This window comes from Rhinichthys klamathensis, unplaced genomic scaffold (genome assembly GCF_029890125.1).
Source record: "Rhinichthys klamathensis goyatoka isolate OS25496 unplaced genomic scaffold, OSU_Roscu_1.1 h1tg000264l_1, whole genome shotgun sequence".
Lineage (NCBI taxonomy): Eukaryota > Metazoa > Chordata > Actinopteri > Cypriniformes > Leuciscidae > Rhinichthys > Rhinichthys klamathensis.
The window spans coordinates 377,253-394,138 of NW_026606785.1; the positions used below are offsets into that span (position 1 = coordinate 377,253).

Sequence of the window (16,886 nt, forward strand, 5' to 3'; positions counted from 1 at the left end):
ATAAAGTATGCTTTATTAATAGGGTAGGCCTATATTATTGTGTACTAAATTTGGTGCTTCAATATCACTCTCATTAAGCGTCTTAAATGCGGAAGAACGCCTGATTATGCTGCCGTTGTCTGTTTTAGCAGAATACTGCCATCTAGTGGTAGCAGCTTTTCTCAGACAGCTGTGTGTGGATCGTGCAAGGCGAAACCCGCGAAATGAAAGTCTCAAAATCCAAATGAATCAAATAGGATCGACTCAATGAATCGAGTCAATGAATGCACGCGCGTCACCTGATCCACACATGCACGTCTTCTGTGTTGCATGTGCAAATTATGATACACTAATACAAAGGAAAACATTTGTATTCACAAAAATGTCTCTATTTGTACAAATTGCTTCACATTCATTCAATTTTGAATTTTGCACACACAAGTTGAAAGGCATGGATAAAACATTTCTGCAACATGTATCAAGTTCATTGATAAGTGTGCTTGCACGTGTTAATCATTTTGATACTAAAATCATCCCATATTAGGACATCCCACAAGATTTGTGTCATCACAGAAAACATATCATGACTGGATAGTTTTTTTCGTTTATTTAAAGTGTGGTTTGTGTCAGCTGAATGTGCGGAACGCTTTTCAGAGAAGATAAGGCAACGTATTTTACCACAATTTACTCCTAGCGGTAATTCAGAAAAAAAAAGAAGAAAAAAAAACTCTGAATGCTCCACATGAAATTTTAGTCACCCGACCTTACCATCGTGTCGATTTATTTTGATTAATATGAGAGAGAGAGAGAGAGAGAGAGAGAGAGACGGTGAAGCCTTGTTTATACTTTCGCCTGGCTACGCAGAGAGAGAGTGCGCGCGCGCGACCGGGGCTCTCTCTCTCACTGCGCTCGTTCAGTTCACGCGCCCTGTCACACGCGCATGAGGAGAAAAACACAGACGTCCATAGGGAGGCACTGGAAGCGTGCGTTGCACACACCAACATGCAATACTCTCTTACAAATCTGGAACGCGGTCATTCTTAGAAGTATCGATACTAATAAATGTAGGTATCGTGAAGTTTTTAATTTCCGAGTAACGCGATACTTTTGAAATATCGGTGCACCGTGCAACACTAGGACAGATGCACTTTTATCATGGATAGATGCACTTTTATCATGGATAGATGCACTTTTATCATGGACAGATGCACTTTTATCATGGATAGATGCACTTTTATCATGAATAGACGCACTTTTATCATGGATAGACGCACTTTTATCATGGACAGATGCACTTTTATCATGGATAGATGCGCTTTTATCATGGATAGATGCGCTTTTATCATGAATAGATGCACTTTTATCATGGATAGACGCACTTTTATCATGGACAGATGCACTTTTATCATGAATAGATGCACTTTTATCATGGAGAGATGCGCTTTTATCATGGATAGATGCGCTTTTATCATGGACAGATGCACTTTTATCATGGATAGATGCGCTTTTATCATGGATAGATGCACTTTTATCATGAATAGATGCACTTTTATCATGGATAGACGCACTTTTATCATGGACAGATGCACTTTTATCATGGATAGATGCGCTTTTATCATGAATAGATGCACTTTTATCATGGATAGACGCACTTTTATCATGGACAGATGCACTTTTATCATGGACAGATGCACTTTTATCATGGATAGATGCACTTTTATCATGGATAGATGCACTTTTATCATGGATAGATGCACTTTTATCATGGATAGACGCACTTTTATCATGGATAGACGCACTTTTATCATGGATAGATGCACTTTTATCATGGATAGATGCACTTTTATCATGGACAGATGCACTTTTATCATGGATAGATGCACTTTTATCATGAATAGACGCACTTTTATCATGGATAGACGCACTTTTATCATGGACAGATGCACTTTTATCATGGATAGATGCGCTTTTATCATGGATAGATGCGCTTTTATCATGAATAGATGCACTTTTATCATGGATAGACGCACTTTTATCATGGACAGATGCACTTTTATCATGAATAGATGCACTTTTATCATGGAGAGATGCGCTTTTATCATGGATAGATGCGCTTTTATCATGGACAGATGCACTTTTATCATGGATAGATGCGCTTTTATCATGGATAGATGCACTTTTATCATGAATAGATGCACTTTTATCATGGATAGACGCACTTTTATCATGGACAGATGCACTTTTATCATGGATAGATGCGCTTTTATCATGAATAGATGCACTTTTATCATGGATAGACGCACTTTTATCATGGACAGATGCACTTTTATCATGGACAGATGCACTTTTATCATGAATAGATGCACTTTTATCATGGAGAGATGCGCTTTTATCATGGATAGATGCGCTTTTATCATGGATAGATGCACTTTTATCATGGAGAGATGCGCTTTTATCATGGATCGATGCACTTTTATCATGGATAGATGCGCTTTTATCATGGATAGATGCACTTTTATCATGGATAGATGCACTTTTATCATGGATAGATGCGCTTTTATCATGGACGGATGCACTTTTATCATGGATAGATGCACTTTTATCATGGATAGATGCACTTTTATCATGGACAGATGCACTTTTATCATGGACAGATGCGCTTTTATCATGGATAGATGCGCTTTTATCATGGATAGATGCGCTTTTATCATGAATAGATGCACTTTTATCATGGACAGATGCACTTTTATCATGGACAGATGCACTTTTATCATGGACAGATGCACTTTTATCATGGATAGATGCGCTTTTATCATGAATAGATGCGCTTTTATCATGGATAGATGCGCTTTTATCATGGATAGATGCACTTTTATCATGGATAGATGCACTTTTATCATGGATAGATGCACTTTTATCATGGATAGATGCACTTTTATCATGGATAGATGCGCTTTTATCATGGATAGATGCGCTTTTATCATGGATAGATGCGCTTTTATCATGGATAGATGCGCTTTTATCATGGACAGATGCGCTTTTATCATGGATAGATGCACTTTTATCATGGACAGATGCACTTTTATCATGGATAGATGCACTTTTATCATGGATAGATGCGCTTTTATCATGGAGAGATGCGCTTTTATCATGGATAGATGCGCTTTTATCATGGACAGATGCACTTTTATCATGGACAGATGCACTTTTATCATGGATAGATGCACTTTTATCATGGATAGATGCACTTTTATCATGGATAGATGCGCTTTTATCATGGATAGATGCGCTTTTATCATGGACAGATGCACTTTTATCATGGATAGATGCGCTTTTATCATGGACAGATGCACTTTTATCATGGATAGATGCACTTTTATCATGGATAGATGCACTTTTATCATGGATAGATGCACTTTTATCATGGATAGACGCACTTTTATCATGGATAGATGCACTTTTATCATGGACAGATGCACTTTTATCATGGATAGATGCACCTTTATCATGGATAGATGCACTTTTATCATGAATAGATGCACTTTTATGGACTTCAAAAGAGAAACATCCATTCACTGCCATTATAAAGCTTGGAAGAGCCAGGATTTTTTTTTATATAACTCTGATTGTATTAGAAAATCATATACACCTACTAGGATGGCTTGAGGGAGAGTAAATCATGGGCTAATTTTAATTTTTGGGTGAACTATCCCTTTAACCACTTGCAATTCGGATGTTATTGCAGGAATTTCAATGAAGCTAACTGAATTAAACTCTATACAGGAATCATGGGCAAAGAAGGAAGACAGGCCGTGAGAAACAGCGACTATGCAATCGCGAGGTTCAAGTTCCTCTCCAAATTGCTGCTTGTACATGGCCATTTCTACTACGTTAGAATAGCAACCCTTGTGCAATACTTTTTCTACAAGGTACGTTTTATCAGAGTGGAAGCCTATTGTGTTGCTTTCGAGAGATTTGTGTTTTGATAATGGTCTTTGTTTTCTTTTTCTTGTAGAATGTGTGCTTTATCACTCCCCAGTTTTTATACCAGTTCTTCTGTTTGTTCTCACAGCAAGTAAGTGTGTCTTGATGTCATTTCGTATGTCAGTGTTGTACAGTCCTTAAGCCGTGTGCTGTGTTTAAAACCCTGTAACACCTTCTGTGTGTGAGTGTGTATATCCATCCACACATGCACAGGTCCGAGGCCTTTGTCTTTGCAAGCACTCATGTAAACGTGAACATGATGAACATGCTCCTGAACACTAAATGTTTCTCTTATTTTCAAATTTCCCTCCTTCATTTTCAATGGATGGTCATTTTTGACCATTATAATCTCAGATCAGTGATGTCTACATTCAGTCAGTTTCAAAAATAAATACAAAACCTGTCCTAATTGAAAGAAAACATGTTGACAAAAATATTTAATCCAATATTTGGTGACAATGTAGCATAACGAGAGATTTATACAATATTTTTTTGTAGTCCGGTCTGTTTTGACCAGGAACACCATAAGTGCGCCTTTGTGCCATTTTGTACAAGATAAAAGCATTTCGACAAAAACGTCCGGGTTAAACATTAAAGCACACTAGTGTGATAAATTGTACAGAATAATTTTTATTTATTTATTTTTATTAAATTTTATCCACAAATAATGCTTTTTTTTTTATCAACAATTGCTTAACCTCAGAAAAAGGAGGCTTACAATCAATCAGATCCAAAAATGAATACAAGGTAACAAAAAGATCAAATCCAATTGATAAACCATGTTATTATCCATGATAATAATAATAATATAGAGTATATGTAATGGAGAGTTTTATGAGCAATTTTTTTGAGGCTGGTCATTTTTGACCCGGAACACCACAAGTGTAACAAGGTGTGGGTCCAATATTTTGTCCAAAATAGTCACATTTGCCATTGTTCAGCGAATTATTTTTACAAGCAAACGCCAGTCATTTCAATAGGAATGAGTAATAATTTGACTTAATAATGAGACTTCACAACTGGTTAAAGTTGGTCATGTGTGTTCCGCTGTGTGACCTTTACACTTTAAATTGATTCCTCCTCTTTATAATACGCATTATTCTTTGCTCAGACTATATACACAGTGCCTTTTCGGTCTAATCGTACGGTCTTTGAAATGTTGGTTAAGTCTGGAGATTTGAGTTTGACCTCTGACCTTTGTGAGGTGTGATCAGTGTGTGATTTCTCCTGCTCTCTTGTTCTCGCAGACTCTTTATGACAGCGTGTACCTGACGCTGTATAATATCTGCTTCACCTCTCTGCCCATACTGGTGTACAGTCTGTTTGAGCAGCTGGTGCATCCACACGTCCTGCAGAGCAAACCTGCACTTTACAGGTACACCAGCACACGCCTCTGACGGCTCGGGACAGGCCTGGCTGCAGGACACAGGGAAGAAATCTGATGGTTTTAACTTAAATAATACCAAAACACAGGGTTTTTTTCAGTAAGGGGAAACGATTAGTGAACACCAGATTTTGATCCATCAGTCCATAACATGGTGCAGTGAGCAAAATTTGTTTTAAAGTAAAGTGCTTACTATTATAACATCATATAGATTAACCCTAAGCTCTCAGGGCAGTTCCAGTTTAGTTTTATTTGACATTTTGTCAATATTTCATCATGTAATATTCAGCCATTTTAATCAGTTGTACTCTTGATTAAAATGGCTGAATATTACACAATGAAATATTGACAAAATGTCAAATAAACAATTTGTACAACAAGTTGTACTCTTGATTAAAATGGCATATAAATGTAGTTAGTGAAAATAATTTTACAAAATTTTAATGAAAAAAAAATTTATATATATAAATTATATATATATATATATATATACATGCATGCATACACACACACAGTATCAACATTACTTAAAAAAAATAAACTAACTGCATTGAAATAAAACACTTATTTTATTTCTGCTAGTTGTACAGCGACATTACCTCATTTTTGTTTCGTTTAGGTTGAAGCACTAAAATAACTCCAACTTAAAAACTATATATACTTTTTTTGTTTAACTAACAGAATTTCAAAAACACACAACAACATTTCTAAAACTTAAAAAAAATTAAAAACAGGACATAAAAATACATTTAATTCAAAATATTAACCAAAAAAAGAAGCCGTTTAGTAATTTTAAATTACGTTCTCGTTTAAGGTTTTCATCTATTTATATTTTATTTTATTGCAGCTTTATTTCAATTAGCGAAAACTATTTTAGTAGTTTTACTTTGGCAAAAATAGCACTTAGAAAATGAACCAGCTCTTTTAGTGCAGTAAATTAGGGTTGGTTTTAATTGCATGTTGACTGTCATGTGAGCCTTTATTCTCCCTTCATCAGAGACATCAGCAAAAATTCCCAGCTTTCCTTCAAAACCTTTTTGTACTGGACCTTCCTGGGCTTCTGCCACGCCTTCGTCTTCTTCTTCGGCTCCTACATCCTGATGGGAGAAGACACCACGCTGATGGGAAACGGACAGGTCAGCTTTACCTCTCCGGCTTCATCTCCTCTCCTCCTCCTGTTCTGTCATTCCAGCTCATGTGTGTCTGTGGCTCGACTCTCATATTGCTAGCATGAAAGTCTTTGAAATCCTCCACAACGCGTTACGTATAGATCTCAGAGATGCTATCTGAATTATTTAACTCCAAGGGCTTAAGATAATGAATGCACTTAAACGTTAATACTTAGCCTCAGTGACTATTGATTAACTCCAGCTTTCAGACACAAAGCATCAATCCTCAAACTAATTACGCCGTTATCTGGCACATTTGTAGCACACTGTTCAGTGTCAGTGGATGTTGGCTTTTACTACTTATCCATATTCTCTCTCTTTTTCTGCCTCTCTCTTTCTCTTTCCCGCTGTGCATGCTCTCAGATTTTGCGAGCTAACAGGCAACTGGTAAGAGCTGAGTGGATTCCAGTTGATGCATGTGTCTCTTCTGATGACCAGCTGTCTCTGTGCTTTGCTTCAGCACGAGTGGCTCTGATCCGTGTTCTTTTGATACACTGCCATCCTCTATTACGGCAAGTTTTGGAAGCGCTGCCTCACTCGCCTTTTTCATGACAGCAAATGGCATCCGACAAGCCGGAATCTCCCTGATATAAAGCGATTGAGCAGGCTTGATCACATGTTTCATTTTGGAGGAATTTAAACCCTCCAGATATTTAGTTTGCAGAGTCGCACTAGGGTTGGGAATCACAGGGTATCATACGATTCACGATACCGATCATATCACGATACAGTAGGGGTGTCGCAATATATCGCAATACAAAAATGCAACAATGTGTATTGTGGATAGTTCACCCAAAATAAAAATTACTGTGTGAGGGGAAAAAAAGTCAAGTTTTCAGAGTTTTAGTTAGGGCTGTGTTGAAAAAATCGATTCACCAATTCTGAATCGATTTTCATATTAATTTATAGAGATCGATCCGTAACTCAGAGGATCGATTTAATAATAGGCTTACATTTTCCCCGTGAACTTTAACTTGCCGCGACTGGGAGATCCCTGTATGCGCATTGAAAGGCTTTCACTCAGCGCGCACAGTTACAACAACGGGCTTTGAGTGAGTCATTCGTTCATTCAACGAACACGTTCAAAAAAGCTGATTCATTAAAAGAGATGTAATGAAACAAGGTGTTAATTATTTTTAACTTTGAGTTCCACTTTTCAAGGCTCAGCTGAGCAGCAATGCGTCACATGGGTAACGCTGAAGCTGATGCTTCACTTATTAGAGACCAATATGGCATTGATTCAATGCGTGACTCGCTGATTTTATTTCCCCGCGGCTTCCTCGCGCTGTGGAATGCTGACCAGCGCTGCTGCTGACGCGCATTTATGGTAAATACCCGTGACGTGAACGTTAAAAGGATGATACGACAAATATTTCGCTTTCCTTTGACACGGCAACCTTTTTCACGAATACATATGACTTCAAAGACAGACGCAGGTAATCCGCACGCGCTCTGCCGATCTCTCTCATTCACTGTCTGTGCGAAGCCTCTGTAGGCTACACATCACCACGATAAACAGTCTTGTTTGTTATCATTATGAACTTGTTTAACATTCAATACACATGCATGAAGTTCAAAACAAGCAGTTAAATGTCTATAATAGCCTAATAGTATCAATATGTTGCATAACTACAGTCCTGTAATTCAGGTAACAGCTGGAAAAAAACAAAAACACTTATCTAAATCTCGAAAATCGGATCGAATCGAATAATGATAATCGATTCAAGATCTTGAGAATCGGAATCGAATCGATTCTTGAAATTTGAATCGAAACCCAGCTCTAGTTTTAGTGTCTTAAACTGCTATATATAATGTATAAAAATCCAATGGGGGATTTTTGTGGTCCTGATAATGCCAGATGTCTGATGTTACCTGTAAAAAGTGGCCGACATTATTTTAAATATATCTAGTCAGTGACCGAGTGCAAGCATATTCATCTACAATAATCCTGTATTTCAGCTTCAGAATCATGAATATTGTTACTCTGGTGTCTCTATTGTCCTGTGCTTTGAGTTTCCAGCGCCGAGTCCAAGCCTATTCATTTTTACACACACAATGAAATGCCAAATTTAGCATTTTTTGTTAAGTTTTTGTCTTGGAGTATCACAATATCGTATCGTGATATGTATCGAATCGTGACATGCGGATATCGTTACACCCCTACGATGCAGCAATTCTGCAATAATCGATATATTGCTAGACAATCCTATAATGATACATCACGATATCTGTCTAACTGTGAAAACAAAATGCCTGTGAAAAGGTTAAGTGCAGATTTTCTCTTTATTCAAGTCCAAACTGTTAGAAAACAGCACAAAAACTAAATCAAATTTAAAAACATTTTAAGTAAATTAAACATTAGAGCTTAAAAGCATAAAAGCTTAAACTTTTTCCTTTTGTGTTTAAACTGACACATTTAACTGCTTATCGCCTTGTTTTATATAAACCTGGTACATTTCAAAATGTACCAGCCTCTTTTATTTAAACCTGGGAACATCTCGGTGTTTACCAGCTTCCTTATAAATAAACCTGGGAATAGTGTTGTCAAAGGTACGGACTTGGGTATTAAAAAAATGTGACTATACCAGCATTTCCATCTAGCATTTTGAGCGCTGTTGAGCAGATTCTTAAACGCCTCTGATTGGCCGCTGGGTTCACGCGCTCATCAGATATGTCTGTGATTGGCTACAATGATCAGCGCTTCCAAAACAGGTTGTAAGTAAACAGTGGATGTGTTAGGGATCGGCTGATAGACGGCTAAGTATCTATTATCGCATCGCACGGAGATCGACAACGATATGTCGCCCTATCGATATTTTATCCCACCCCTAATTTGCAACATACAACATCAAAGGCTAATCTTTTGATACACTCTTTAAATGTGTGTTTGTTTCTTGCAGATGTTCGGAAACTGGACTTTTGGCACTTTAGTATTCACAGTGATGGTTATTACGGTAACGCTGAAGGTAAGTCTCAGGCGAATGCCACAGCGATGGGCTGGTGAATGACCCGTGGCCTTCATGTGCACCGTTCTCTCCACAGCTGGCCTTAGAGACACACTTCTGGACGTGGATGAACCACTTCGTCACATGGGGCTCCATCGCCTTCTACTTCATCTTCTCCTTGTTTTACGGCGGCATCATCTGGTACAGTATTGCCGGTGTTTTCCCATAATGCCTACTGCGTATAGGTTGTTCTCATGAAATGGTGGCATTTATTTCTAACTTTCTGCTTTTTTTTTAGTTTGTTTCATTTGAAAAGGTTAATCAATGAACTTTTATGTTTTCCAACTTCATATCCAAAGTATTATAATCATCATAGACATTATGGGTCTATGTGTCTTTCCCATTATTCAGATTAGTGGTCAACAAATATGAGTTATCATTATCCCCAATCCTTAATATGCGGTTACAACCTTGCATTGTAACTGGTCATGCACACCACACAAATCCCTGCAATCTTCTGCAGTTTTTAAATGCATTTATTTAATTAAATTTGTAAATTGTGAACAATTCTAAATAACGGCCGACCGATATTGATTCTTTGATGGCCGAGGCTGATAAAGGTAAAGTAAGGTAAAGATGAATTGGTGCTCAGACGCTGTGAATTAAAGTCTGCTTCGCCTTAAAATTAAAGTCTCGTTAACGACACATCGGCCAAACGCAAAACCACTGGTGCCGATACTTTAAACAATGCCAAATACCGGTCAATATATACGTACGCCTTGGCTATATATATCCGTTGACCACTATTTATTAAACTTTGAATCAATGCCGGTTTGTTGAAACCTGTCGACTGAACTAGTACAGTTCTACAGATGACAACATGTTTTTTTATTTTAAAACACGGGGCGTAGCGCAGTGGCATGGAAATGAGTGCAGGGTCTTTAAAAGTTGATCTTGTAACTTGACACTCTGTTTTAAAAACATGACGTTCATGCACAAGATTTTGACATGTATAGTCATTCTAAAATCTTGTTGGAAAGTAATTTTGTTATTAAAGGTTTTGCTTCAAATCCTTGCGCCGTAATCTAGAACGATTCAAGTCTCTGGTTACTGGGTTTTATTGTTTGTCCTGTGTGAGAAAGTCAGGAACGATGTGTAAATTGGTGGTTTTCCCTTCTAAACAGTGTTTATTGCATTGTGTTGATTTGCTGGTAAAAACTGTTTGCTCTTACATTGGATCCGGTCCCACATGACCAGCAGCGCAATGTACTTTGGATTTTAGTCAAGGCTCTGCCTCTGAAACAATTGCCCGTTTGCTCATTAGTTGTATATTTGATGGCTCTAGTATCAAACCCTGGTTGGTTTCAACTGACTGGAGATGTTTCCAGTCAGTTGTATTTCCAGTCAGTTGTACTTAATATTTCGAAAGCGAAAGATGTCTTTGGTATGGATAATACAATGTTGAAAGAATTAGGCTCGTCATTGATTATCCCGATCACAAAAATTATAAATCAATCGATCTCTGTGGGGGAATTCCCAAATGCTTGGAAATTAGCTATTGTTTCCCCTTTATTTAAATCAGGAGACAGACAAATTATTTCCAACTATAGACCTATTAGCATTCTGCCAGTAATATCTAAGGTTTTAGAAAAATGGGTGTTCCAACAGATTAGGGATCACTTGAATAACTCGGTATGTTCCCTTCATCCATTACAATTTGGATTTAGGTCAAATTACTCCACTGAGACAGCGTACTGTTTTTTTATCGAAAATATTAAATCATTGCTTGATAGGCACAAGTTTGTTGGAGCTATTTTTTTAGATCTTAGGAAAGCCTTTGACACTGTTAATCACAATATTTTACTGTCTAAACTATCTCATTTTAATTTTTCAAATAATGCTCTTAAGTGGGTAGAATCTTATCTTTCTCAACGATCTCAAACTGTACGTATTGGCAGCTTTCAATCTGAACCTCTTCAGTTGTCCACTGGAGTGCCCCAAGGGTCTATATTGGGCCCCCTTTTGTTTTGCATGTATATTAATGACTTGCCGCGTGCGTGCCCAGAAGTGAGAGTTCAAATGTATGCAGATGACACTGTTTTATACATACATGGAACATCAAAAGCAGCAGTGGCATCCAAACTTACAAATGCTATGGTTAAAATTAGTGAATGGTTAAACCACAGTAGCCTTCAGTTAAATCTCTCCAAAACAGTGGGTTTGTTTTTTAGTAAAACCACCAACTCTGCAGTTGATCCGGACATATTTATTACCGGTAAAAAAATTGAAATTGTTTCAGAATTTAAATATCTTGGTATTATCATTGACTCCAAACTTAAGTTTAATTCTCACATTTCAAAAACTGTCAAGAAAATAAAATACAATTTATCTAATTTTCGATATATCAGGAATTCAATGTCTACCCAAGCTGCCAAAATGTTTATGCACTCTATGATATTCTCACATATGAATTATTGTCTCACTACTTGGTCTCAGGCTAAACACTCCACCTTGCTACCAATACAGACTTTATATAAACAAACGCTAAAATGTTTTGATAAGAAACCACGTCATTTTCATCATTGTAAAATTTTATCTAAATATAAATTGTTGAGTTGGGAAAACTTTAAGTTTTCAAATGGCTGTTTAGCTTATAAAATTCTTAATGGCCTGGCCCCGACCACCTCTTAGTGAGTTTCTGAGTTTAAGATCGGATAACAGTCGTCTCACTAGAGGTTCACTTAGAAGGGACTGTGTAATTAATTTCAGGAAAACCGCTTTTAGCCAGTCTGCCTTCTCCATTAAAGCCTCAAAAGAATGGAATGACATCCCAACATCAGTTAGAGAATTAAATAGTTATAATGAATTTCGTTCTTCTTTTAAAACTTGGCTTTTTAGCATGCAAATATGTCAACATTGATATTTTTTTTGGGTTTTGGAAATTGTATGGTTTGTTGTATTCTGTTATGTTTTAATTAAATTGTTGTATTACATTGTATTTTTAGGTTGCCTATTGTACATCTGGCCTAGGACTGCAGATGAAAACTAGCCTTTTGGCTAACTCTGGCATATTTTGACTTGTCATGTTAATATGCATTGTCCTTGTAATAATAAAGAATTTAATTTCCCTCTCCGTTAGGCCGTTCCTTCACACACAGGACATGTACTTCGTCTTTGTTCAGCTGCTGTCCAGCGGCTCGGCCTGGTTCGCCATCATCATCATCATCATCACCTGCCTGTTCCCTGATGTCATCAAGAAGGTCTTTTACAGGCACCTGCACCCAACCAGCACGCAGAAATCTCAGGTGAGCGTCACACTTCAAACACTGATCCAGATGGAGAGAGAGATGCCAATATTGTGCTAGATTTATGCTCCTCTAAGCTGACACTGAAGCATGTGGCTCACGTCACCGCATGAGCTCTCACCAGCAGCTTCGACTCGCCTTCACTCGAGCTCACTCAGACATGCAGATAATACAGATCTTCTGCGGATGTCTGGACTCTGGAAGGGCAATGCATCTTGCCTGGTTGAATTATGAGAATAGATAATGGCAGGTTGTAGCGGCATGTTTACAAGTATTTGTGTGAAAAAAAACGTCCTCACTGACAAGATGTTAAAGTTCCTCATTTACCAGTCCTTCCAGAAAAAAGCAGAGTTTTTTTGTGATTGTTGCGGGCAAAAATCCTTGATTATGCGGCCCATTTTCTTTAAAAATGCGATGGGATATGCGGGATATTTATGCAATTTTGCGGGAACTTGCAAAAACTGCGGTTTGATGAAAAATAGAGAAAAAAGTGATTCCCCCAACACCCTGTTCTCACCAGGCTACTGCCTTACTGTAAAGAGCTATTTCTTATTACTTCCTATGATAAGCAAGCATAACTACATCACAGAAAGTGCTGGAATATTTCAGTTCTCATCTTGCTTTATTTCAGACCTTAATAAACGCATCAAACTTACAAAACACTGATGAGTCAAACAAGTTCTGTAGCTTTACAAAATAAATATTTTTAGTTTAGTTTAGTTCCTTTATTGTCCACAAGTGGAAATTTGTCTTTGGCTTCACTATACACCACACACAAGGACATCACAAACATAAAAATATACATAAAATAAAAACAGTAACATTCCCATGCAGCTATACATAGCTTACATATCCACCCCTACTCATATTCATATCTTCTCAGCATTTAAAATTCGAATAGCAGTTGGCACAAATGACATCTGGTACACATTTTTACTCGCCCTAGGTTGTCTAAACCTTCTCCTCGATGGAAGCAGCTGAATGCTAGAGTGTAAGGGATGAGAGAAATACTCTATAATAACCCATGCCTTTTCTTTAACTTTCAATAAATATATCTCATTCAATTGTCTTTGTGTCTTACCTACGATTGCGCTAGCTACGTTAACCACCCTAGACAATTTCTTGTCTATGCAAGTATGCTACAACTTCTGTAAAAATGAGTAAATAAAATATAAAAAAATAAAGTGTGCTCCTGTTTTACAGCTTTTCGATGATGTTCACGTCGCGTAATCACGTCACTTCATAACGTTCCCATGGCAACGCTGGGAAACGGCTGCTCTCGTGTGAAGCAAACGCAACATTTGTCAACTTTCTGCTGAGATACATGTGACTTTTTTGCAACGAAAATGCGAGGATTATGAAATCATGCAAGCCCCGAATATTTTGCACGGAAATCGACAATTTATGCGGCGAAAGTGCGGCGTATTTGAAATAAATGCGACCCCCGCATAAATATGCAGACTTTGGCTGATTATGCACTGAATCATGCGATCGCATAATCGTGTTTTTCTTGAGGGACACGTGACATAATAATTCCTCATTTGAGTGAGACTACGATTGTCAGCACACCACAATTTTACTAGTGCTTACCAAGTCCAGTGATATTACATGATTAATTTTGATACCACAGCAAAAACGAATGCTCTTTAGAACATGTACACCATTATTTAAAAAAGTTTAATATTAACAGGTATTAATAACAATGGCTTGTGGCCTCATAGGGTTCCAGTCTGCTAAACTATTCTGGTGCCACTATAAAGGTGCCCGATAAACACTGTTCTTCAATCAGGGGTGCACAAAAGTTTGAAGCGGCTGTTTGCAAAAACACTGATCCTAGTTCGGTCCAGTATATTCGTGGTGTTACCCGTGTCCGACCTCAACGGACTGAGCGAAAGAAACTAACCTCGTCAAAGGAGGAGAAGCCCCAGAGACACACCCACCCATTACATGTTAATCGGCTCAAATCACGGACAGCTAATCTTTTTTGAACCACCTAAGCAAACTCAAAACCGTTTCGGTTTGTCCAGTTTAATTTGAGATGACGGCATTCTGCGATTCCGCTTGAGGTGTATCGGGGACTCGAAGGCACAAACTCTCTGATTATGCGCTTTCATTTCTGTTGTGTATGAGGAACTTCAAGCGGCAAACACCCCGAAGCTGAACAAGACGCTGCTACCCGTTTAAACCAAGCAGTGCGGACTAGCTAATATATCAGGGATGTTAAATACATTCATGTAATGAACCTATGGCTTTAACTGAAACTGTAAGTTCATAGATTTTAGGGTCTAATTCCTAGTTTTTAGGTTGCTGTTTTGCATAGGGCTGTGACGGAGTTAAACTGGCAGTTGTGTTTGACAACTTAAATAATGCAGATAGCAACCAAATGCCAATATGGAAATATTTGGGCTGGACATTATCGCTTCTCCGGGACAAGTGGATTTTTTGAAGAGGCAAGTGAAAAAGTTTTACTCGCCCGAACGGACAATTAGCCTGATTAAAACGTCAATACCAAAAAAATAACTAGAATCACCAAAACGTGAGAATGATTCTGATTTTATTACATTTAGTGTAAGTGGCGATTGATGGTGGATAACAATATGCATAATGTACTGACGGTAACAAGGTTGCGCTGTTGAGGCTCGCGCAGCCAAATGGAAACAAGTGAGCGCAGCTCACACAAAGAAAGTTTTTACTGCGGTAAAAATTCAGCTCAGTTTTTATATTTATAACATGTGATACAGTTTAGCAACATTACACAATCAAGAGTGCTGTTTTCCTGAATACATCACGATTTAAAATGTGACACTGATTTCAGACAAAAGTACAATAAACAAGCAGTTGTTATTAATGTCACTTACATTTTAGACACATTGGGTCTCATTCATGAAACACGAGCAGAACGAATTTTTGTGTAAATCGTGTGTAAAATGGTTCTGGCGTAAATTTTCGAATTCATTAAAATGTTGGTATTTTCCAAATGTTAGTTGGTACGAAAGAGAAATCTACACCTGCTCCAGCCACGCGTAAACAGTGAGTTTAACATCCGAACGTTTTGCTCATTAATGACTAAGGCTGCATTTTAATTCACTTTAATCGGGTACATATTTACACAGCATTTTGAAAAAATATTATATATATAGTAATTACATACGGTTTTTCTTTTTACTTCTGAGATTGTTTGATTAACAGATGAAACTCCATTAACTGCATCTGTAATGGACCTGATATTTTTAGGACCTGATACGCCACTATGTACGCTTGAAAATAAAATGTGGTGTTTTGAATGAACTTCTGATAATAAAACTTCGAATTCTGCATCTGAGAAATTTTTCTTTTTCATTAGTTTTTGAGAAGACGTTGAAATCCTTCGTTTGGTGTCATAATATGATGCCCATATATAGTTGTCAGTCGGATTTAATGGGCGGGATTTATGGTAATTGAGAATGAGCGTGCACGCGCGTCCCATTTACGACTGATTGGAATTCATTAACACACACACACACATTTCACTCTCACATCTGACGTTTACGAAGTATTTGTGAATCAGGAGATGAGTTTTCGGGAAGGTCTCTTTACGCGCAAATCACTCTCATATTTACGAATGTTTCATGAATGAGACCCACTGACCGTTTTTGCTCTATTTCAGCAGAGAAAATAGTTCCACACTAAGATCACAGCAGAAACACAGATCTCAAAGGAACACTTAACCGTGTTTTTATTACTGAACGATTCAGTGTTTTGAACAAATCGGTTGAGTCGATGATTCAATGACTCATTCATAAACAACGGCCTCATTCCTGAACGAATCAGCCGTCTGAACGCCTTGTTTGAATGATGACTCGAGGAGGTGGCAGTTTGGTTTCATGTTTAGAAGTATCATTTTTTCCAACATTTCTTATTTGTATACTAAGGTTTAAAAAAAAAAAAAAAAAAAAAAAAAAAAAAAAATACGGTTGTGATTTTTCAGTGTAATTATTTAATTTTAGTTGTATGCAGCCCTTTATATTATTCTAATTTAATTTATTGATCACATTTAAGAACTTGAGATGAAACATTAAGCATATATTTAAGCGGAAAAAATGCTCTTTTTAAAAGTAAAAAAAAAGCCCTCGGGGGGGGG

At 37.5% G+C, this 16,886-nt stretch overlaps 1 protein-coding gene across 7 annotated transcripts in view; it reads left to right on the forward strand.

Annotated features, from left to right (window-relative positions):
- The window catches only part of atp11b (ATPase phospholipid transporting 11B (putative)), a 66,237-nt gene that overhangs the window by 36,417 nt on the left and 12,934 nt on the right, over positions 1 to 16,886 (forward strand). For 5 of the 7 annotated variants that reach the window (XM_056267871.1, XM_056267866.1, XM_056267868.1 and 2 more), the window contains exons 22-29: positions 3,763 to 3,908; positions 3,995 to 4,054; positions 5,211 to 5,338; positions 6,345 to 6,483; positions 6,880 to 6,903; positions 9,417 to 9,482; positions 9,559 to 9,662; positions 12,601 to 12,766. In XM_056267871.1, the coding sequence (XP_056123846.1) occupies positions 3,763 to 3,908; positions 3,995 to 4,054; positions 5,211 to 5,338; positions 6,345 to 6,483; positions 6,880 to 6,903; positions 9,417 to 9,482; positions 9,559 to 9,662; positions 12,601 to 12,766 (833 nt within the window). The remainder of the gene's footprint in view (positions 1 to 3,762; positions 3,909 to 3,994; positions 4,055 to 5,210; positions 5,339 to 6,344; positions 6,484 to 6,879; positions 6,904 to 9,416; positions 9,483 to 9,558; positions 9,663 to 12,600; positions 12,767 to 16,886) is intronic. The other 2 variants (XM_056267869.1, XM_056267870.1) reach the window with 1 other exon arrangement.